Source organism: Cetorhinus maximus, chromosome 3, assembly GCF_964194155.1.
Source record: "Cetorhinus maximus chromosome 3, sCetMax3.hap1.1, whole genome shotgun sequence".
NCBI classification, from domain to species: Eukaryota; Metazoa; Chordata; class Chondrichthyes; order Lamniformes; family Cetorhinidae; genus Cetorhinus; species Cetorhinus maximus.
The window spans coordinates 135,585,379-135,609,035 of record NC_135881.1 but is presented as its reverse complement, the minus strand read 5'-3'; the positions used below and the strand labels follow the sequence as shown (position 1 = coordinate 135,609,035).

The 23,657-nt window shown below is 42.4% G+C and overlaps 1 protein-coding gene across 1 annotated transcript in view; it reads right to left on the bottom strand.

The window, feature by feature from the left end:
- Nucleotides 1–23,657, bottom strand: part of chn2 (chimerin 2) — a 379,687-nt gene that overhangs the window by 141,081 nt on the left and 214,949 nt on the right. The window contains exon 6 of the mRNA XM_078539034.1: nt 2,600–2,885. Coding sequence (XP_078395160.1) covers nt 2,600–2,885 — 286 coding nt within the window. The remainder of the gene's footprint in view (nt 1–2,599; nt 2,886–23,657) is intronic.

The following is a 23,657-nucleotide window of genomic DNA, read 5'->3' as shown; positions in this document are numbered from 1 at the left end:
AGTCAAGCTCCACATAGCTCGCCTCTGTAGTAGTGTACAACGTTGGTAGATACTCATGGGGTTAACTGGCCCTGTTTGAGTTGAGAGGCAGATGGAAAGAACATGTTCTGAACCACTTGTGGGGGCTTCTATCATTGAGAGTAGCGAGATCCTTACAGCAAAACCTACACCTTGTCACGCATTTCCTCTGAACACTTCCCCTGCTAGGTGGGCGTATAATATTTTTCATCCAGAAATTCGCTCTCAGCGAGTCTGGTCACTGGTAGGGAAACTATGTCAACGTTCAGCCTATCAAGTTCCATGTCAATCATAGTTGTTTTGTGCACATTATCGACCAGCTGCAAGTCATCTGTCAATGCTATGGTTTTGATGTTCCAGTTTTCCAATCAAAGAGTTAGCATCTTCTTTCTTTTTGTTTGCTTTGTTTATTTGCCTGGTGCAATGGATTCTGTCCACTTGTTGAGCAGAGACTAAAAGCGCCAAGCACTCAGTGAAACAGATGGACCATGGCGAGTCAGTACCTTACTAGTTGGGGGTGTCGTGTAATGTAATGCCTCTTGGAGAATTTAGAAAATCTTCTGTTCTTCTTCAACTTGTTTCGAAATATTGTTTGTGAATAGTATTAAGTTTTATTCAAGAAAGGAAAAAGGGAATTTGTTAATTGTATAAATTAAGTTTAAGTGTATACAGGCAGGGGGACACTCATTGTATAATTACTTGTGCACATATAAAGAGACACTTATGCAGGGGCTGGAATGCATCATCAGCCTTGGGAACATAATTTTAATTTAATTTAAGTTTCCTTTAAGATGTTATCTTTTTGTTACAGTGCCTCTTTAAAGGGCTTTCAATTAGTTTAAAGGGCTTTCAATTAGTTTATTAGTTCATTTGTTTGTTTTACTTGTGAGTTGTAGAGTTAGGAGCTATACATTTGTAACATCTCACTTTGTGAATAAATCTAAAGCTGAGCAAAGATTGACTTCTGGTCTTCCCCTTCACCAACTGGAGATAAAATATTTAACATCCTTGGCGGGTAGGAGGAAATCCTGAGCACCATTAGCCTCACCACCAAATTTCCCCTTATCTTCTGCTGCAGTTTCAGGTGGGAATCATAGAAGAACATCCTCCCCACCACCGCATGTAGTGGAAACAAATATAGTTGGTAGCTTTTCCGCTACATTTGTATTCTTGCTACATCTATTAGCTGGAAAAAAAACATTGAATGCTGCTGCCTCCAGTAATGTAGATCAGGCAATACTAGCCACATACACAGGTTTCCACCAAAACACAAAGTAATGTTATGCATGCCCTTTGCATCTGGATTAGTGCCAGTTGCACAGAGCCTTGGTCAGACCCTTCAGAAGTAATGTGCCTTAAGAAGAATACATTGGCCCTGAATGGAGTAGAATGCAGATTCACTAGAATCGGCTTAAGGATACAATTATAAAGTCAGGTTACACAAACTTGCCTTGCATTTCCTTGACTTTAAATGGTCCAAGAGTAATCTGATTGGTATATTTAAAATGACAGAGATTTAATAGGGTAAATAAAGTTATTTCCTCATGCAGAACTCCAGAACAAATAGGGCATAATTTTAAAATTAAAACTGGGCCAATTAAGAGTGAAAGTAACGGGCACATTTTCCCACAAATGGTAGTGGAAATCTGGAACTCTCCCCCGAAGGGTAGAGAAAGCTGAATCAATTGAAATTTTCAGGACTGAAATTGGTAGATTTTGTCAGGTAAGGCTATGAAAGACGGGTAAATGAAGTTCAGCTAATAATCTAATTGAATGGCGGAACATGCCAGAGTGGTCAATTCTAGGATAATAGCATCTGAAAAGAAAAAGACAGGCTGTTTTGGAGGCAGAGGGCATGGCTGAAGTACTAAATTAATACTTTGCATCTGTCTTTGCCAAGGAAGAAGATGACGCTCAGGTCATGGTGAAAGAGAAGATACTGTTGTTCAGACACTTGATTGGTTTGACATTAATAAGGAGGTGGTATTGGTTAGGCTGACTATACTTAAATTTGTTTAAGTCATCAGGACCAGATGAGATGCATCCAAGGATACTGAGGGAAATGAGGATGGAAACTGCAGAAGCACTGGCCATAATTTTCCAATATTTCTTAGATACAGGGGTGGTACCAGAGGACTGAAGAATTGCAATTTTACACCCTTGTTCAAAAAAGGGCACCAGCCAATTGTAAAGTGCTAGCTTGGAAGCCCTTTAACCATTATAAGCAACTGCCCAATTTATCACTCAAAGTGACATTCATAAAAAATACAGTGGAGGCTGAGCAGTATGGCACAGGTAACACAAAACCTTAATTGGAATAGCATTGCAAACATGTCTCTTCTGTACCACAGATGTGGTCTTTGGAGAGCAGCCTAAGAATATTACATTGTTGGATTCATATCGTAGACAGGCGTGACAGAAGTAACATAATGGAAAGAAGAACAGAGCAATTGTGAAATCTACAGGAAGTACATGGCATATATAATGTTGTATGTTAGAAGCGACTACACATAAAAATACAGCCACAAAACAACCATTTCTGTGGCAACTAGAACAAGAAAACGTAAATGGAAATTCTTACCTTTTCAACTGAACTGTTCTCATCATTCACCAAGGACACCTTCCTACTGTCACGCTTTGCTTTGATCAGTCTCTTTGAGGTTTGTTCTCTCAATAGTGTGGCATATCCTATATGCTCATAGATGGGATTTGTTGTCATCTTTGAAATATACTCAGATGCTTTAGTTTCTATATACAGTGTTATCAAGCCATCAGTCACAAGATCATGGATCGACTCAAAACGCTTCTCACCAACAAAATGTTTTCCATCATAGAACAATCTATAGTTTAAGGTCTGATATCCAAACCTACAAAGAAAACAACAAAAAGACAATAGGTCATAAGCAGGATCCCTGGCATCTATATCAAATGTGTCACAGACTAACTCAAGCTGGGGGAAGCGGCATAGTGGTAATGTCACTCGACTCGTAATCCAGAGGTTCAAGCTAATGCTCTGGGGACATGGATTCAAATCCCACTATGGCAGCTGGTGGAATTTAAATTCAATTGATAAATCTGGAATTAAAAGCCAGTCTCAGTAATGGTGACCATGATATCATTATCATTTGTAAGCCATTATCATAAAAATCCATCTGGTTTACTAATACCCTTTAGGGCAAGAAATCTGACACATGACTCCAGATCCATAGAATAGTTCAGCAAGCCACTAATTGTATCAAACTGCTATAGAAAATTCAGCACGGAAAGAAACCGGATGGACCACCTGGCATCGACTTAGGTACTGGAAATGACAATGGCATACCTAACCCTGTCGACACTGCAAAGTCCTCCTGACTAACATCTGGGGGCTTTTGTCAAATTTGGGAGAGCTGTCCCACAGACTAGTAAAGCAACAGCCTGACATAGTCATACTTATGAAACCATAATTTAACGACAATGTCCCAGAGACCACCATCACCATCCCTGGTATATCCTGTCCCACCAGCAGAACAAGCCACCAGAGGTGGTGGAACAGTGGTATACAGTCAAGAGGCAATTGCCTCTTCAGTCTTCAGCATTGACTCCGGACCCCATGAAGTCTCATGGTATCAGTCAAACCACCTAATGTAACCTGCCAATCCCCCACCCCAACCCACCTCAGCTGATGAATCACTACTCCTCCATGTTGAACGCCACTTGGAGGAAGCACTGAGAGTGGCAAGGGCAGACTGTACTCTGGGTGGGGACTTCAGTGACACAAAACTAGATGGTAATATAAGTTGTGAGGAGGATGTAAGGAGGTTTTAAGGGGATTTGGATAGGCTAAGTGAGTAGGCAAGAACATGGTAGGTGGAATATAGTGTGAATAAGTGTGAAGCCATCCACTTAAGAAATGCTCTGCCTTTCTGCTTTTTCTAAGTGGTGAGAGTTAGGAAGTGTTGATGTCCAAAGGGACTCAGATGTCCTTGTTCATAAGTCACTGTGAAAGACAGCAAGCAATTAGGAAAGCACATGGTATGTTGGCCTTCATCGCAAGGGGATTTGAGTACAGAAGTAAAGATGTCTAGCTGCAGTTGTATCGAGCCTTGATGAGATCGCACCTGGAGTATTGTGTACGGTTTTAGTCTACTAATCTAAGGAAGACTACACTTACCATAGAGGGAGTGCAATAGAGTTTCACCAGACTAATCTCTGGGATGGAGGGATTGTCTTATGAGGAGAGATTGAGGAAACTGGGCCTGTATTCTCCAGAGTTTTGAAGAATGAGAGGTGATCATTAATTCTTATAAAATTCTTACAGGGCATGACAGGGTAGATGTGGATAGGATGTTTTCCCTGCCTGGTGAGTCTAGGGCCAGAACATAGTCTCAGAATAAGGGACAGGCCATTTAAGACTGAGATGAGGAGGAATTTCTTCAGATGGTCGCGAATCTTTGGAATTCTCTACCTCAGAGGGCTGCGGAAGCTAAATCACTGAGCATGTTCAAGACAGAAATCGATAGATTCCTGGATACAAATAACATCAAGGGATAGTAAAGAAAAATGGTGTAGAGGTAAACGATTAGCCATGATCTGTTTGAATGATGGAGAAGGTTCAACGGGTCAACTGGCCTACTACTATCCCTATTTCCTATGTTCCTATGTTTATCACCAATAATGGCTCAGTAGTACCACTACTGACCGAGTCCTAAAGGACACAGCTGCTGGACTGGGCCTGCAGCAGGAGGTGAGGGAACCAACAAGTGGGCATAACCAACTTGACCTCGTCCTCACCAGTCTACCTGTCGCAGATACATATGTCCATGACAGTAATGATAGGAGTGACCACTGGACAATCCTTGTGCAGACGAAGTCCAGTCTCCACATTGAGGATACCCTCCACTCTGTTGTGTGCCACCATGCTAAATGGGATAGACTTCGAACAGATCTAGCAGCTCAAAACTGGGCATCCATGAGGCGCTGTGGGACATCAGCAGCTGCAGAATTGTATTCAACCACAATCTGCAGCCTCATGGCATGGCATATCCTCGGCTCCACCATTCCCATCAAGCCAGGGGATCAACCCTAGCTCACTCCAGAAGGAAATGCCAGGAACTGCACCAGGCATACCTAAAAATGAGGTATCAACCTGGTGAAGCTACAACACAGGACTACTTGCATGCCAAATGGCAGAAGCAGCATGCGATAGACAGAGCTAAACAATCCCTCAACCAATGAATCAGACCTAAGCTCTGCAGTCCTGCCACAACCAGTTGTGAATGGTGGTGGACAATTAAACAATCAACTGGAGGAGGCAGCACAACAAATATCCAGTCCTCAATGATGGGGAAACCCAGCACTTCAGTGCAAAAGACAAGTCTGATGCATTTGCAACCGTCTTCAGCCAGAAGTGCTGAGTGGATGATCCATCTCGGCCAACTCCTGATGTCCCCAGCATCACAGATGCCAGCATCAGTAAATCTGATTCACTCCACGTGATATCAAGAAATGGCTGAAGACACTGGATACCGCAGAGGCTATGGGCCCTGACAACATTCCAGCGATAGTATTGAAGATTTGTGCTCCAAAACCAGCCATGCTACAACACTGGCACATAACATCAATGTGGAGAATTGCCCTGTCCAACAAAAGCAGAACAAATCCAAGCCGGCTAATTATCGCCCCATCAGTGTACTCTCAGTCATCAGTAAAGTGATGGAAGGGGTCATCGACAGTGCTATCAAGAGACAGTTGCTCAGCAATACTCTGCTCACTGACGCTCAGTTTGGGTTCTGCCAGAACCACTCAGCTCCTGACCTCATTATAACTTTCAAACATGGACAAAAGGGCTGAACTCAAGGGGTGAGGTGAGAGTGACTGCTCTTGAGATCAAGGCAGCATCTGACCGAGTGTGGCATCAAGAAGCCCTAGGAAAACTAGAGTCAATAGGAAACAGGGGGAAAACTTTCCACAGATTGGGGTCATACCTAACACAAAGGAAGATGTGGTTGTTGGAGGTCAATCATCTCAGTACCCAGGATATCACTGCAGGGGTTCCTCAGGGTAGTCACCTAAGCTCAATCATCTTTAGCTGCTTCATCAATGACCTTCCCTCCATCATAAAGTCAGAAGTCTGGATGTTCACTGATGATTGCACACTGTTCAGCATCATTCGCGATTCCTCAGATACTGAGGCAGTCCATGTCCATATGCAGCAATATCTGGACAAGATTCAGCCTTGGGCAGATAAGAGTCAAGGAACATTTGTGCCACACATGTGCCAGACAATGAGCATCTCCAGCAAGAGAGAATAAAACCATCTCCCCTTGACATTCAATGTCATTGTCATTGCTGAATCCCGCTCTCATACATCCTGGGGGTTAACATTGACCAGAAGCTGAATTGGACTAACCATATAAATACTCTGGCTACAAGAACAGGTCAGAGGCAGGGAATTCTGTGGCGACTAACTCACCTCCTGACTCCCTAAAGCCTGTCCACCATCTACAATTCCACAAGTCAGGAGTGTGATGGAATACACTCCACTTGCCAGAATGAGTGCAGCTCCAACACTCAAGAAGCTCAACACCATCCAGAATAACGCAGCCCACTTGACTGGCACCTCATCCACAAACATTCACTCCTGCCACCATCGATGGACAGTGGCAACAGTGTGTATCATCTACATGCTGCGCTGTAACAACAGGCTCCTTCAACAGCATCTTCCAAACCTGTAACCTCTATCACCTTGAAGGACAAGGGCAGCTGATGTATGTGAACACCACCACCTGCAAGCTCCCCTCCAAGATACATACTATTCTGACTTGGAACTATATCACTGTTCCTTCACTGTTGCTGAGTTAAAATCGTGGAACTCCCTTCCAAACAGCATTCTGGGTGTACCTACACCACATGAACCTCAGCAGTTCAAGATGATGACTCGCCACCACCTTCTCAAGGGCATTTCGGGATGGGCAATAAATGCTGGCCTAGCCAGCGACTCCCATATCCTGTGAAATAAACAATTAGGTGAAAATGATACCGAAAATGTGCTCCTGAGAAACACCACAACACATTAATGTAGATAAGTCCATTAAAAAAAATTACTCAAATGTTTTTGTGGGCTGGGCTGAGTACAAAGAGTTTGAACACATAATCAAAACATATGCCCAGTGGTATTTTGACAAACTGAAATAAAAAGTCAAAATTCAATCAGCACAAAAATAAAAAATAAATTTAATACAGCCATTAAGCCATTAATTTACCCTTGACCCCTCCATCCTTGCAAACTACCACCCCATCTCCACCCCCCTTTCCTCCCAAAGGTCTTTAAACATGCTGTCAATTTCTAAATTCATGCCCAACCATCCCAAATTCCACGTTTGAATTCCTCCAGTCAGGTTTCTGTCCGCCACAGTATCAAACCAGCTCTTATCAAAGTTACAAATGACACCCGATGTGACTGTGACAAAAGTAAACTATCCCTCCTTATCCTTTCAACCTGTCTGCAACCTTCGACATAGTAGAGCATACCATTCACTTCCACTCCTCTACACTGTTGTCCAGCTGGATGGCACTGCATTCATTTGGATCCATTCTCATCTATCCGATTGTCGCCAGGGAATCACCATCACTGTTTCTCCTCCCATTCCCGCAAGTTACCTTTGGTGTCCCTTAAGAATCTATCCTTGGTCCCCTCCTATTTCTCATCTACACGCTGCCCCTCAGTGACATCATCCACAAACACAGCGTCAGCTTCCATATGTACGTTTGATGGCACCCAGTTTTACCCAAGTATCACCTCTCTCGACTCCTCCATTGTCTTTAAATTGTTAGATTGTTTGTCCAACATCCAGTTCTGGATAAATAAAAATTTCCCCCAATTACTTATTGCCATTGTCTTTGGTCTCTGCATGAACACTGTTCCCTCACCACCAATACCATCCTTCTCCCTAATAACTATCTGAGGCTGAAACAGATTGTTTGCAGACTTGGTGTTGTATTTGACCTTGAGGTGAGCTTTCAACCACATACCTGTGCCATCACTAAGACTGCCTATTTTCAGCTCCACAACATTGCCTAACTCTGCCCCAGCTTCAGCTCTTCTACTGCTGAAACCCTCATCCATGTATTTGTCACCTCCAGACTTCACTAGTCCAACACACACCTGGCCAGCATCCCACATTACCCTATGTAAACTTGAAGTCATCCAAAATTCTGATGTCTGTGTCTTAACTTGGAACAATCTCAATTTTAAAATTCTCCTTCTTGTTTTCAAATCCCTCCAAGTTCTTGCCCGTCTCTATCTCTGTAACCTTCTCCAGCCCCACAACACTCAGAGGTAGCTGTACTCCTTTAACTCCAGCCTTCTGAACATTCGCGATTTTAATCGTGCCTCCATTTGGTGGCTATGCCTATAGCTGTCAGGGCCCTATGCTCGGGAATTCCCACTCTAAACCTCTCAGTCACTCTACCTCGCTTCCTTCAAGATACTCTTTAAATCTACTGCTTGACCATACTTTTGGTTATCAGCCCTATTTTCTGCTTATGTGGCTCAGTGTCATATACTGTGTATTGTCATAACAATATATGTATATATATATATATATATATATATAGTGTCTTATAGCACCTCTTTGAAGTGCCTTTGAACATTTTATTAATGGCATAATTTGTCATGGACAACAACAACAACAAGAGAGTTCGCTACCACTGGAAGAATCCTGCTGATTTGGGAACATTCTGAAAGGGAAGTGTAAAATGCTTTCACAACTTGAAATGTTACTATTAGATACTGTATTGTAATGTAGAGCTGTTTTTAGCGTAGTGGTTCATCATAGGATTCTCTCCTGCAAAGAGAAGGTTGACCATTACATTGACAATTATTGTCTAAGTGCTGATATGCATTACAGTATTTTTTTTCCATAGAAGAAAATAATATAATGCATTCAAAAATGTAGAAAAATGTTTTGGTAAACTCTCCTAGTCCGGTTTGTTGCTGGGATTTAATTGTTTAGACATTTCTGCCTGAAAACATCCCCTGCTTTTAAAAGTTTAAAAACAAACTAAACACCTGCTTTCCCTCCATCGATTGACAGGCATTTTTTGTGAAATGAAGAAGACATCATCTGTTCTTTCAATTTCAGGCTTTGAAGATGGAAGCAAATGTTTTTATAGCTGCGGTTTTTATGAATGCTTGGCTGAGCTCAAATGCTTCAGCACTCAGCTCTGTTGACACAGCTGTCCAGAGGGATGACTGGCAGTTTTATGTGGTTGTATTAACATACTCTACATTCAATTTGGTTTTCAGAGTACTGTACATGTTTGTTTATTTACACAACTTAATGGAGAACAGTTTTTTTTTGCAGTATCAATAACAGACTTTTGAATAAGAGTCTTAGCATATTAAATTTTTTACACCTGCATTTAAAATAACTCACATTATTGCATGTTTTCTGAAGACTGTACATAATGGATACTGAGTGAGCGGCTATGGAGGATACATAAGGTCATACGGTGCCATGGGAGTGGGTGGGGGCTCAGCGGATGAGGGCTGAGGTTTAGAGGGCCTTTAAACTATGTTGGGAACTTGGTTGTTATCGCCAAGAACAAAGGCAGGCCTTCGAACCAGCTCGCCTTCGCAGCTACTTCATCAATGACCTTCCTACCATCATAGGGTCAGAAGTGGGAACGTTCACTGATGATTGCACAATGTTCAGCCCATTTGTGACTCCTCAGATACTGAAGCAGTCCATGTCCAAATGCAGCAAGACCTGGACAATATCCAGGCTTGGGCTGACAAGTGGCAAGTAACATTCACGCCACACAATTGCCAGGCAATGACCATCTCCAACAAAAGAGAATCTAACCATCGCCCCTTGATATTTAATGGAATTACCATCGCTGTATCCCCCACTATCAACATCCTGGGAGTTACCATTGATCAGAAATTGAACTGTGCTTGCCATATAAATACTGTGGCTGCAAGGGTAGGTCAGAGGTTAGGAATCCTGTGGCGAGTACCTCATCTCCTGACTCCCCCAAAGCCTGTCTATCATCAATAAGGCACAGGAGTGTGATGAAATATTCTCTACTTGTCTGGTTGAGTACAGCTCCAACAACACAAGAAGCTTGACATCATCCAGGACAAAGCAGCCCACTTGACTAACACCCCATCCACAAACATTCACTTCCTCCATCACTGACGCACAGTGGCAGCAGTGTACCATCTACAAGATGCACTGCAGGAACTCACCAAGGCTTCTTAGGCAGCACCTTCCAAACCCATGACCACTACCAACTAGAAGGGTAAGGGCAGCAGATATGTGGGAACACCACCACCTGGAAGTTTCCCCTCCAAGCCACTCACCATCCTGGCTTGGAAACATATCATCATTCCTTCACTGTCACTGGGTCAAAATCCTGGAACCCTTTCCTAATAGCACTATGGGTATACCTTCAGCACATGGACTGCAGCGGTTCAAGAAGGCAGCTCACCACCAACTTCTCAAGGGCAATTAGAAATGGGTAATAAATACTGGCCTAGCCAGCGATGCCCACATCACATGAATGATGTTTTTAAAAATTCTCAATCCTCACACAGTCCATTATGACTCACAAACTACAATGTAAACGTGAACCAGAAACCTGCATGAAAAAAGAAAAATCACGGGCAAAGTCACACATGGGTCAGATGTGCATCTGACCTTTTCCTGTCCCTGCAGGAAAATCCAGGCCCATATGTATGACTTGGAGGTGATGATATTTCCATGCATCTCCTGTTAATTCTCCTTGTTGGTGGTGGCGTTTGAGGGTGTCAGAAGTTTCCGAAGAAGCCTTAGAGACTTGCAGGAGACTGTGTCCTGCAAACACTGAACCAATGGTACACCTGTAGTGGAGGGCTGCATATTTAAGGTAGTGGATGAGGTGCCAATCAAGCAGACTGCTTTGTTCTGGATGGTGTCAAGTATCTTGGGTGCTATCGCAGCTGCGACCATCTAGGAAATTGCTGAGTGCTCTTACATATCCCTGACCTATGCCCTGTAATTGACGGTGAAGCTTTCGAGGGTTGGATGAAAAGCCACTCTCTGATACCCAGCCTTTGATCTGCTCATCAGCCTTGGCATTTATGTGGCTGGTCCTGCTGCATGTCAGTTGTGGCTCAGTTGGCAGAACTGTTGCCTCCGAGTCACATGTTATGATCCCCGTAGAGATTGATAGCTTTTAAAAAGAAGTTTGAACTTAGTGACTGAAAGATTTACACAAGATTTTAAGTTTTACTTTAACACACAAACTAAAGGCAATATTTTCTAAACCCCAATCAGTTGGCAACTTACACTCTAAACTACAGAAAAGTTTCCCCATTTAACTTCTAAAATGATCGAAATTCCCCCTCCATGGTTTTGTTTTATTCTGTCCTTCAAATGGACATTTCATTCTCCAGGAACCAGTCCAAAGCTATTCTCAGCTTCCAATGGCTTGCTTCCTTTTCCTGTCAGGTAACTAATCTCTGAACTGATTTTCATGGTGAGGGTTACCCTGGAGATTCCTTCCTCTAGCCAAAGCTAGGTGAATCTTTCAGCCTCATTTAAATCCTCACTAACTTGGTCTCTTCAATCAGAGTGTGGTGAACAATAGAGACTGGCTGCCTCTATCTCTTTGCTCTCTGCCCCTTGCAGACTAACCTGTCAGTGAGGTTTACGGATATCTTAAGAAAAACAACAGTAACCTGATAATAAAAAGGCTTGTTATGGACTTCTCCCTTCCCAAAATCATCTCCATGGCAACCTGAATCACATGGGTTTTACACCCAGGTAGAAATGCTAAGTGGCTATCCTTTGGACCCTCAACTCATTGAAATTAAACAGACAGTTTAAAGTACAACTGTTTACAAAATCTGACATTCCTAACACCTCCTTGTGAAACTTGGAGACTATGGCCTAGAATTTTGTGGAGCCATGGAGACTGCGGACCTTTAAAAACTGTGGGTAAGACCCAGATCTAGAAACCCGGCCCACATTTCCAACGTCATAATTTGGCGGTAAGGGAGAGAGGGTAGGCTGTGACTCACACAAGGGGGTTACCTAAACTCAGCAGGACTATTTGAACTCAGTGCTGAGTTCAAACAGATCCCATTTTCACTGAAATGAAGGCCTTACCCCGCAGTGAGAGTGTTACGAATTTTTACCATAGAAGTAAATTCTCCAGCAGGGCAAATAAGGTCTGTGGAACTGTCAAGCTGTCAAGTCATTTAACTAGCCTGCTCTTCAAAAATTAAAACGAAACATGCCACTGTTTGCGAGTTGAAAAAAAATGTTTGCAGTTTTAATAGGTCTTTGTTGACATAACCGTAAGTGCTATCATTATAGCATTGTTACTGCTTGAGTGCTTACCACAACCTATCACTATCACTGTGGGGGACTGCAAGTTCACAATCTGATTGACAACTCAAAGATTATTAAAGGATTAGCTGTCTTTGACATGGGGTTAATACAAATGTGTTTTATATGGGATTAAATACTTGAGGGGATTTAAATGTATTGCATGGGCTTTCATGGCTTCAGTGATAGGCAAATTATTGGAAATAATTCTGAGGGACAGGATAAACTTAGAAAAGCACAGATTGATCAAGGATAGTCAGCATGGTTTTGTTAGGGGAAGATCATGTCTTACTAACAATAGAATTTTTTGAGGAAGTAACAGGGAGGACTGATGAGGGTAGTACAGTGGGTGTTGTCTACCTGGATTTCAGTAAGGCATTTGACAAGGTCCCACATGGCAGACTGGTCAGGAAAGTGAGATCTCATGGAACACAGGGGAAGGTGGTAGATTGGATCCAAAATTGGCTCAGTGACAGGAAACAAAGGATAATGGTCGATGGATGTTTTACCAATGGAAAATGATTTCCAGTGGTGTTCCACAGGGAAGTGTTGGTGCCCTTGCTGTTTGTTGTATATATTAATGATTTAGACTTAAATGTGGGAGGCATGATTGGAAAATTTGCAGATGACACAAAAATTGGCAGCATAGTTGATAGTGAAGAGGATAGCTGTCGACTCCAGAATGGTTTGGTTGAGTGGGCGGAGAAGTGGCAAATGGAATTCAATTCGGAAAAGTGGGAGGCAATGCATTTGGGGAGGGCAAACAAAGTAATGGAATACTCAATAAATGGGAAGCTATTGAGAGGGGCTGAGGAAGTGGGAGACCTTGGAATGCATGTCCACAGGTCCTTGAAGGTGGCAGGACAGGTGGACAAGATGATCAGGAAAGCATATGGAATGCTTTCCTTCATTGGACAAGATATTGAATACAAAAGCAGGGATGTAATGATGGATAAAAGCAAAATACTGCGGATGCTGGAAAGCTAGAACAAAAACAAAAATACCTGGAAAAACTCAGCAGGTCTGACAGCATCTGCGGAGAGGGATACAGTTGATGTTTTGAGTCCGTATGACCCTTCATTAGAACTAAGAAATATAGAAATGAGATGAAATATAAGCTGGTAGAGGGAGATGGGACAGGTAGAGCTCGATAGGGGGCCAGTGATAGGTGGAGGCCAAAAAAGAGACTGCCAAAGATGTCATAGACAAAAGGACAAAGGGATGTTGACGGTGGTGATATTATCTAAAGGATGTGCTAATGGGGACATTAAGGGTAGCAAGCAGGACAAGCTAATGGCAGATGGCCCTAGTGAGGATGGGGTGGGGAGAAGGGATCGAAATGGGTTAAAAGGTGGAGATGAAACAATAGATCGAAATAAATTCAAAAATAGGTGGGAAAAGAAAAATATATTTGTTAAAAAATTATAAATTATTGGAAAAAGGGGGATCGGAAAGGGGGTGGGGTGGAGGAGAGAGTTCATGATCTGAAATTGTTGAACTCAATGTTAAGTCCGGAAGGCTGTAAAGTGCCTAATCGGAAGATGAGGTGCTGTTCCTTCAGTTTGCGTCGAGCTTCACTGGAACACTGCAGCAGGCCAAGGACGGACATGTGGGCATGAGAGCAGGGTGGTGTGTTGAAATGGCAAGCGACAGGGAGGTCTGGGTGATGCTTGCAGACAGACGGAAGGTGTTCTGCAAAGCGGTCACCCAGTCTGCGTTTGGTCTCTCCAGTGTAAAGGAGACCGCATTGGGAGCAGCAAATGCAGTAGACTAAATTGAGGGAAGTGCAAGTGAAGCGCTGCTTCACTTGAAATAAGTGTTTGGGCCCTTGGACACTGAGGAGGGGGAAAGTAAAGGGGCAGGTGTTGCACTTTCTGCGGTTGCATGGGAAGGTGCCGTGGGAGGGGGTGATGGAGGAGTGGACCAGGGTGTCCTGGAGGGAACGATCCCTGTGGAAAGCCGCCAGGGGGATGAAGGGAAGATGTGTTTGGTGGTGGCATCATGCTGGAGTTGGTGGAGGATGATCTTTTGAACGCGGAGGCTGGTGGGGTGATAAGTCAGGACAAGGGAGACCCTATCATAGTTCTGGGAGGGAGAGGAAGGGTGTGAGGGCGGATGCGTGGGAGATGGGCCGGACACGGTTGAGGGCCCTGTCAACCACCGTGGGTGGAAAACCTCAGTTAAGGAAGAAGGAAGACATGTCAGAGGAACTGTTTTGGAAAGTGGCATCATCAGAACAGATGCGACGGAGGCAAAGGAACTAAGAGAATGGGATGGAGTCCTTACAAGAAGCGGGGTGTGAAGAGCTGTAGTCCAGGTAGCTGAGGGAGTCGGTAGGCTTGTAATGAATATTGGTGGACAGTCTATCACCAGAAATTGAGACAGAGAGGTCAATGTAATGATGGAACTGTATAAAACACTGAGTTAGGCCACAGCTGGAATTTTGTGTATAGTTCTGGTCACCAGATTACAGGAAGGACATAATTGCTCTGGAGAGAGTGCAGAGGAGATTTACAAGAATGTTGCCTGGGCTTGAAAATTGCAGCTTTGAGGAGAGATTGGATAGGCTAGGGCTGTTTTCCTTAGAACAGAGGCGGCTAAGGGGTGACCTAATTGAGGTGTAATAAAATTATGAGTGGCTTAGATAGGGTAGACAGTAAACACTTATTTCCCCTAGCTGAGGGGTCAATTGTGGGGGCACAGATTTAAGGTGATTAGTAGAAGGATTAGAGGGGACATGAGGAAAAACTTTTTCATCCAGAGGGGGGTGGACCTCTGGAATTCACTGCCTAAGTTGGTGGTTGAGGCTGAAACGCTCAACTCATTTAAAATGCACCTGGATCTGCATCTGAAGTGCTATAACCTGCAAGGCTATGGACCAAGTGTTGGAAAGTGGGATTAAAATGAGCAGCTTGTTTCTTTTTGGCTGGCACAGATACAATGGGCTGAATGGCCTCTCTCTGCACTAACTTTTCTGTGGTTCTATGGAATCATTTTTGTTTTTAAATGACAATCTGATAGCTTCACGGTAACTTTAACTTAGAACAGCTTTAAGTTATTTCCAGACATTTTTTAAAATTAACTTCAAATTCTCAAACTGGTGGGATCTGAACTCACATTCATTGGATTATTAGTTCAGACTTCTGAATTACTGATTCAGTAACATAACCATTACAAACAGTACCTTATGGTAGATGAGGATAGAGATAGGAGGCGCTAGATATGGATGATGGAATGTAAACTGGTCAAAAGGCTTGCGTTAAAGGGGAATAAAAAAACCTACGGCAATGCCTCAAAAAAGAGCTAATTGAAACAGAAAATCTGAAGTAGAAGTGAGAATTATGAAAGATGAACTAAACTGCAATATTAATGGTATGAGGTTGTGTTTACAAACACCGAGCAGTCAATGAGCTCACCAACAGCACAGCGCATATTGTGCTGAGGTGATGTAACACACTAAATTTATAAGGTCACATTTTGTCAGTTTATGATTCTCTGTGGAAACTAACTGCACAAAGAAAGATGTGAATACATTACAAATCCGTGCCGATTCTCTGTTGATGCAATAAAGAGAATGTGTACAATCTATTTAACTTCAGTTCAAGTATCTAGAGGACTACAGAGAGGACTGGTAGAGAGAATGTAAGGCCGGTAGTAATCCTTGATAACATTAAGAGCAACAAAATCTCTATGGTGCTTAGCCATATCTAGCAGGAGTAATTATTGTACTGTTTGGTTTTCTCAGTAGCCCCTAAATGCCAAAGCCGAACTCCAAGGGCTTTGGGTTAGAACATTTTAATTCAGATGAGAAAAAGAATGGCTTGAATCATGCAACAGGAAAGGAATAGAGTGGTGAGCAGCTAATCACCCACAGATTAATGTGCTGCCCAATTCTACACACCAAAGCAAGAAAGCTGGAAATGCCATCGAGTATTTTGTGTGACACAAATGAGAACAATGATATGCAACAGTCTGAGATTAAGCCAGTCTGTTGGGAACCTTGGTGTCACATTTAATCCTGAGATGAGCTTCCAACCACACATTCATGCCATCACTAAGGCCACTTATTTCCACCCCATTACATTACCTGACTTCACCCATGTCTTGGCTCCTCTGCTGCTGAAAGTCTCACTTTGTTACCCATAAATTTGAGGTCATCCAAAATTCTACCGTCTGTGTCCTTACTCATGCCAAGACCCGTTCACCCATTAGGCCTTTGCTCTGACTTACATTGGCTCCTGGTCAAGATTTGATTTTAAAATTCTTGGTTTCAAGTCCCTCCATGACCTCACCCCTCCTTATTTTTGTTACATCCTCCAACCCCATCAACATTTGTGCTCATCTATTTCTTGCATCTTAAACATTCCCAATTTTAATTGGTCCACGATTGGTAGCCATGCCCTTGGCTGCCAAGGTACTAAGCTCTGAAATTCTCTCCCTAAATACTCCTGCATCTCTATCTTTCTTTCCTCCTTTAAGATGCTCCTTCAAATCTAACTCTTTGATCATGCTTTTGTTCATCTTCCCTAATATCTTCTTATGTGGCTTGATGTCAAACTTTGCTTCATAATGTTCCTGTGAAGCACCTTGGGTTGTTTTATGTTAAAGGTGCTATATAAATACAAGTTGTTGTTGTACATTTAAAAATGTCTTGGATGAAGGAATAGAGCTAGATATTTGTTTGTTAACAACAATAAATTATGTGGCATGGTAAATAGTGTAGGTGAAAGCAGGATGTCGCAAAGGAACATGAATAGACTAAGTGCGTGGGCAAAACTGGCAGATGGAGTTCAGGATGGAAAATTTTGAAGTCATCCATTTTGGATCTAAGAAAGAAAGACTGAATATTTTCTAAATGGTGAAATGTTAGGAGTTTTGGATGAGCAGAGAGATTTATGGATTCAAGTACAGAAATAGCTAAAAGCTACTGGACAGATACAAAGATAATTTAAAAGGCTGATGTAATGTTGGACTTTATTTCAAGAAGGCTGGAATGCAAAGGGGTGGAAGTTATGTTACAGCTGTATAGAGCTTTGTTAGGCCCCATCTGGACTACTACATTCAGTTCTGGGCACTGCACCTCAGGAAGGGTTTTAGATTTGGAGAGGGTGTAGCGCAGATTCACCTGAATGTTACATGGGTAAAAAGGATAAATTATGAGGACATGTTTCATAGGCTAGGCATCTATTTTCTTGAATATTGAAGATTAGTGAATGATCTAATTGAGGTATTTCAGATAATCGAAGGATTTGATAGTCCAGAGAGAGAAATATTATTTCCTCATGTGAACAAGTTCAATAAAATGTGGTATAACTTTAAAATTAGATCTTAGTCATCAGTGGTGATGTTAGAAAGCACTTCATCACACACGGTATGTGGTAAATCTGCAATTCTTCCCCCAATAAGTTTTTGCAGCCAGGCAATTGAAAATTTCAAACCTGAGATTGATAGGTTTTTGTTAGGCATTGGTATTAAGGGTTGTGGAAACAAGTTGAGTAGGTAAAATTAAGATACAGATCAGTCTAACTGAATGGCAGAACAGACCTGAGGGGCTGAATGGCCTACTCTTGTTCCTATATTCCTTAAATGCATAGAGATTTAAAACAAATAGAACAGAATAGAATTGTGGAAAATATAATCACAATATAATGCTAAGCCCACAGAAACCAACTCAAACCATATGCACAACTCACTAATAATTGAAGGATATAGAAAACTGATAAACATTGCATAAATGCTAAGTAGGCACCAGTGAATCAATACATTCAGAACACTGAGCACAGAATAAATAAATAATACAGCAGCAGATATTACCAATAAATTAAGAAAGCAACCAACAGCAGTGTGCTAAGAACTTCACAGGGTAATGGGAACACCAACAAATCAAGCAAAAGATTGGCACAAATCAACAAATTAAAGCAGCAGTGCGTACACTGAAAAATGAAGAGAGCAGCAGGCATAAACAAACCAATAAATTACTGGAGCTGCAAATAACAGTAAATTAATCTATTTATAGAGCAGCAAACACTCCAATAAATCAGTTAAGATCAGTAAATTTTAGTTACTGAAAACAAAAACAGCAGTTATTTTTTGAGAAAGTATTTTCAGCAATTTGATTACTTCATCAACAAACCTTCAATAAAAGTTAGCATAGAAAAATTGAATGGAGATTGTGGCGTCAGGAATTTTCAATGGGAAAGTAAACAAAAATGAGTAAAAGGGTTACAGCAAGAAGCCAGGTCTGTAGACAGGAACCGTGTGCTGATGTATTACATATATATTTTACACACACTATCCCCTGCATGAGGTTCAGTCTCCATTTTAAATACATACATTTCTACAAAGAGCGAGGAGAGCAGCCAGAGTGAGGATTGACCGAGTTCTGAGAAAAATCAAAACCTGGTGTCACAGGGAAACAGGTAAGTGATTGGTTGGTGAATATATTGCTAGCTTATCTTTCAAAACTCAGGTAATTGATTAGCAACTGTAAGGTTTAATTGGTATTGGTAAACTTTACTAGCAGTAATAAAGTTTATTGGAAGTAGTAAGGTTTATTAATTATAAATTAAGAAAATAAATTAATGAACACACAATAAAGATGGCAGGGCAGGTGATTTGTTTGCGACTACAGGATGTGAGAACTCCTGGACACCAGTTTGATCCAGAGCAAACATGTCTGTGGTAAGTCTGCGTCTTGAGGAGCTTCGGCTCAGAGTCATTGAGCTGATGGCCAAGCTGCAGACATTGTGATGCACCGGCGGGGGCAGTTACCTGGACATTTTGTTCCAGGAGGCCGTCAAACCCATTGGGATCGGGTCTTCTGATTTGGTCAGTGGTCAGGGGCAACAGGGTGTGACTGTGAGTAAGGCATGTATGGGAGCCCAGATGGTGGAAACGGAAGAGCTCAGCCTTTGCAATTATCCAACAGATTCCAGGTTCTTGCAGCCTGTATCGATGAAAGCAGTGGCTGCAGGGTGGATGAGCAAACTGACCATGGCACCATTGTTCAGGAAGCCATTCAAGCAGGAGGCATTAATAGGAATGTAGTGGTAGTAGGGGACAGTATAGTCAGGGGGATAGATGCAATTCTCTGCAGACACGATCAAGAGTCCAGGCGGCTGTGTTGCCTGCCTGATGCCAGGGCTCGGGATATCTGCTCTGGGCTGGGGAGGAGCTTGCAGTGAGAGGGAGAGGATCCAGTGGTCGTGGTTCACATAGGCACCAATAACACTGGTAGAAGTAGGAATGAAGTTCTGCCGAGGGAGTATGAGCAGCTAGGGCTAAATTAAAAAGTAGAACCTCAAAGATAATAATATCTGGATTACTACCTGAGCCACAAGCAAATTAGAGGAGGGTAAATCAGATTAGAGAGTTAAATGTGTGGCCTAAAGATTGGTGTGGGAGAAACGGGTTTTGATTCATTGGGCACTGGTACCGGTACTGGGGAAAGTGGGAGCTGTACCGTTGGGGTGGTCTTCACCTGAATCTTGGCTGGGACAAGTGTTCTGGCAAGTCGTATAACTAGAGTGGTAGATAGGGCTTTAGACTAAATAGTCAGAGTAAGGGGTCATGTTTGGGAAGATGTGATAAATTAAACAGAGAAGGGAAGGCAAGAGAGCAAGGTAGCCATAAGGGAAATGATGATCAGAGTACGGCAGGAAGGGACAGAGTGCACAAACCTAAGAGGCTAGAGGTTACAAAAATAGTAAAAAGACAGAACTAAAGGCTCTGTATCTGAATGTATGTAGCATTCATAACGAAGCAGATGAATTGACAGCACAAATAAAAATAAATATGTATGATCTGATAGCCATTACAGAGACATGGCTGCAATATGACAAAGACTGGGATCTGAATATTTAAGGGTATGTGACATTTAGGAAGGACAGGAAGCTAGGAAAAGTTGGAGGGGTTGCTATATTAATTAAGGATGATATTTGTACAATAATGGGAGATGACCTTTGTTCCGGAGATCAAGATATAGAATTAGTTTGGGTGGAGATGAGAAATAGTAAAAGTAAGAGTCACTTGTTGGAGTGGTTTGAAAGGCCCCCTAACAGTAACCACACTGTAGGACGGGGCATACAAGAAGAAATAATCGGGGAAAGGTACTGCAATAATCATAGGTGATTTTAATCTGCATACAGATTGGACCAGATTGGCAATGGCAGCCTGGATGATGAGAGAGAGTTTTCAGGACAGTTTCTTAGAGCAGTATGTTCTAGCACCAACCAGAGAGCAGGTTATGCTAGATCTGGTAATGTGCAACGTGACAGGATTAATTAATAACCTTAAAGTGAAGGAGCCCCTAGGCACTAATGATCAAAAGATTGAATTCCACAAAAGAGCTGGCTAAAGTGAACGGGGAAATTAGGTTAAGGTATAGGTCAGTAGAGATGCAGTGGCAGGCATTTGGGATATTTCAGAATATTGAGAAAAGATACATTCCAGTGAGAAAGAGTCTATGGGAAGGGCGCACCATCATCGGCTAACTAAGGAAATTAAAGATCGTATTAAATTGAAAGAAAAAAATGTATAGTTCCACAAAGATCAGTGGCAGGTCAGAAGGTTGGACAGAATATAAGGAACAGCAAAGAATGACTGAAAGATTAAAAGGAGGAAGAAATTAGAAAATAGCTAGAAATATAAAAAGAGAGTAAGAATTTCTACAGGTGTTTAAAAAGGAAAAGAGCAAGTAAAGTGAGCGTTGGTCCTCTGGAGAGTGAGTCTGGGGAATGGAAGACAAGGATGAATTGAACAGAAATTTTGTATCTGTCTTTACTGTAGAGGATACAAATATAATTCCAGAAATAATTTTGAATCAGGATGTGAAAGGGAGGGAGGACTTTAAAGATAATTCCAATCACCAGGGAAAGGGTACTAAGAAAATTATTAGAACTAAAACCTGACAAATCTCCAGGTCCCGATGGACTTCATCCTAAAGTCTTAAAATAAGCAGCTGCTGAAATAGTAGGTGCATTGGTTTTAATTATCCAAAATTTCCTAGATTCTGGAAAGGTCCCATCAGATTGGAAAATAGCAAATGTAACTCCTCTAATCAAGAAAGCGGGGAGACAGAAAGCAGGAAACTACAGTCCAGTTAGGTTAACATCTGTCATAGGGAAATTGCTGGAATCTATTATTAAGGAAGGCAGAGCAGGACACTTAGGAAATCTCAGTACAATTAGATTCAACATGATTTTATGAAAGGGAAACCAGGTTTGACTAATTTATTCAAGTTCTTTGAGGAAGTAACAAGCAATGTGGATAAAGGGGAGCCTGTGGATGTGCTGGACTTAGATTTCCAGAAGGCATTTGACAAGGTGCCACATCAACAGTTACTATGCAAAGTAATCAAAGTAAGATAGTCCACATCCACAAACATTCACTCCCTCCCACCACCGACGCACAGTAGCAGCAGTGTGTACCATCTCTACAAGATGCACTGCAGGAATTCACCAAGGCTCCTTCGACAGCACCTTCCAAACCCATGATCGCTACCACCTAGAAGGGCAGCAGATAGATGGGAGCACCACCACCTGGAAGTTCCCCTCCAATAACATTGATTAAATCTCTATCGTCTACTTCCTACCTGTAGGAAACTCGTTCGAGTTACCAACAGTCACAGATTGCAACTCTTTTCGAGTACAATCACAGTTCTTGGTTTCCGGGAGTGGGACATGAACCCACAACCCTCTGATTCAAAGGCGAGGGTGCTATGAACTGAGCCACAGCTGACACCTCTGCTCCACTCCAAGTCACCCTCCATCCTGACTTGGAAATATATCACCGTCCCCTCACTGCCGCTGGGTCAAAATCCTGGAGCTCCCTCTCTAACAGCACTGTGGGGGTACCTGCACCACATGGACTGCAGAGTTTCAAAAAGGCAGCTCACCAGCACCATCTCAAGGGCAACTAGAGATGGCCAATAAATGCTGGCCCTGCCAGCGCAGCCCACATCCCATGAATAAATTAAAAAAGAGTTCATAGCGTAAGGGGTTAAATATTTGCATGCATTGAGGATTGGTTAGCTAACAGGAAACAGAGAGTAGGCCTAAATGGGTCATTTTTGGGTTGGCAAGATGTGACGAGTGGAGTGTCACAAGGATCAGTGCTGGAGCCTCAACTTTTTACAATTTACAGAAATGACTTGGATGAAGGGACCAAATGTACTGTTGCTAAATTTGCTGATGGCACAAAGATAGGTAGGAAAGTAAGTTGTGAAGAGGACATAAGGAGCTTGCAAAGGGACATACATAGGTTAAGTGATGGGCAAAAATATGGAGATGGAGTATAATATGGACATTGATGAGACCACACATGGAGTACTATGTATAATTTTGGTCTCCTTATTCAAGAAAGGATATAATAGCATTAGAAGCAGTTCAGAGAAGGTTCACATAACTGATACCTAGGATGGGGTGGGGGGCAGGGTTTTCTTATGAGGAAACGTTGGACAGCCTGGGCCTGTATCTATTGGAGTTTAGAAGATTGAGAGTGATCTTATTGAAACATATATGATTCTGAGGGCATCCCCTTGTGGGAGAGACTAGAACGAGGGAACACAGCTTAAGGCAAAGATTAAAAGATTTTTTTTCTCTCAGAGGGTCATGTGTCTTTGGAACTCGCTTCCCTCGAGAAGGGTGGAGGCAGGGTCATTGAACGTTTTAAAGGTAGAGGTAGATAGGTCCTTGACTGACAAGGGAATCAAAGGTTATAGGGGGTGGGTGGAATGTGGAGTTGAGGCTACAATCAGATCAGCCATGACCTTATCGAAAGAAAGAGCAGGCTCAAGTGGCCGAATGGCCTATTCCTGTTCCTAATTTGTATGTTCACACTCTAGGCTGAATTTTCGGCTGGGTACAGAGGTGCAATGTAGTGCACAAATGGCCACGCTATTTTTTTTGGAGGAAATCTGATTTTCCCCCACATGTCATTTTCTTGTGGCCCTTTTGTGGGTCAGGTTTGCCTATCGTGCACAATGCACAACCGCCCTTGCTGAGGTTGGGTTTCCCCATTTTAAATGGGGGACAAAAATCAGATTTCATCCCACACACCATATTTGTCTGGTGGTGTAGAGTTTTGGAAGCCCATTGAGAGTTTATGAAGAAAATGGAAAGCCACTGTGCAGTCTGAAACATTCTAAAAAGTGTCAAGTGTTTTCATACCTTTAACGTTACTATTTGGTGCTGTGCTTTAACGTAGATGTGTTTTTATTGCAGCAATTTGTCCTTTTATGGTAAGTTGACTCTTACATTGACCAGCCTCATATATTTGTTT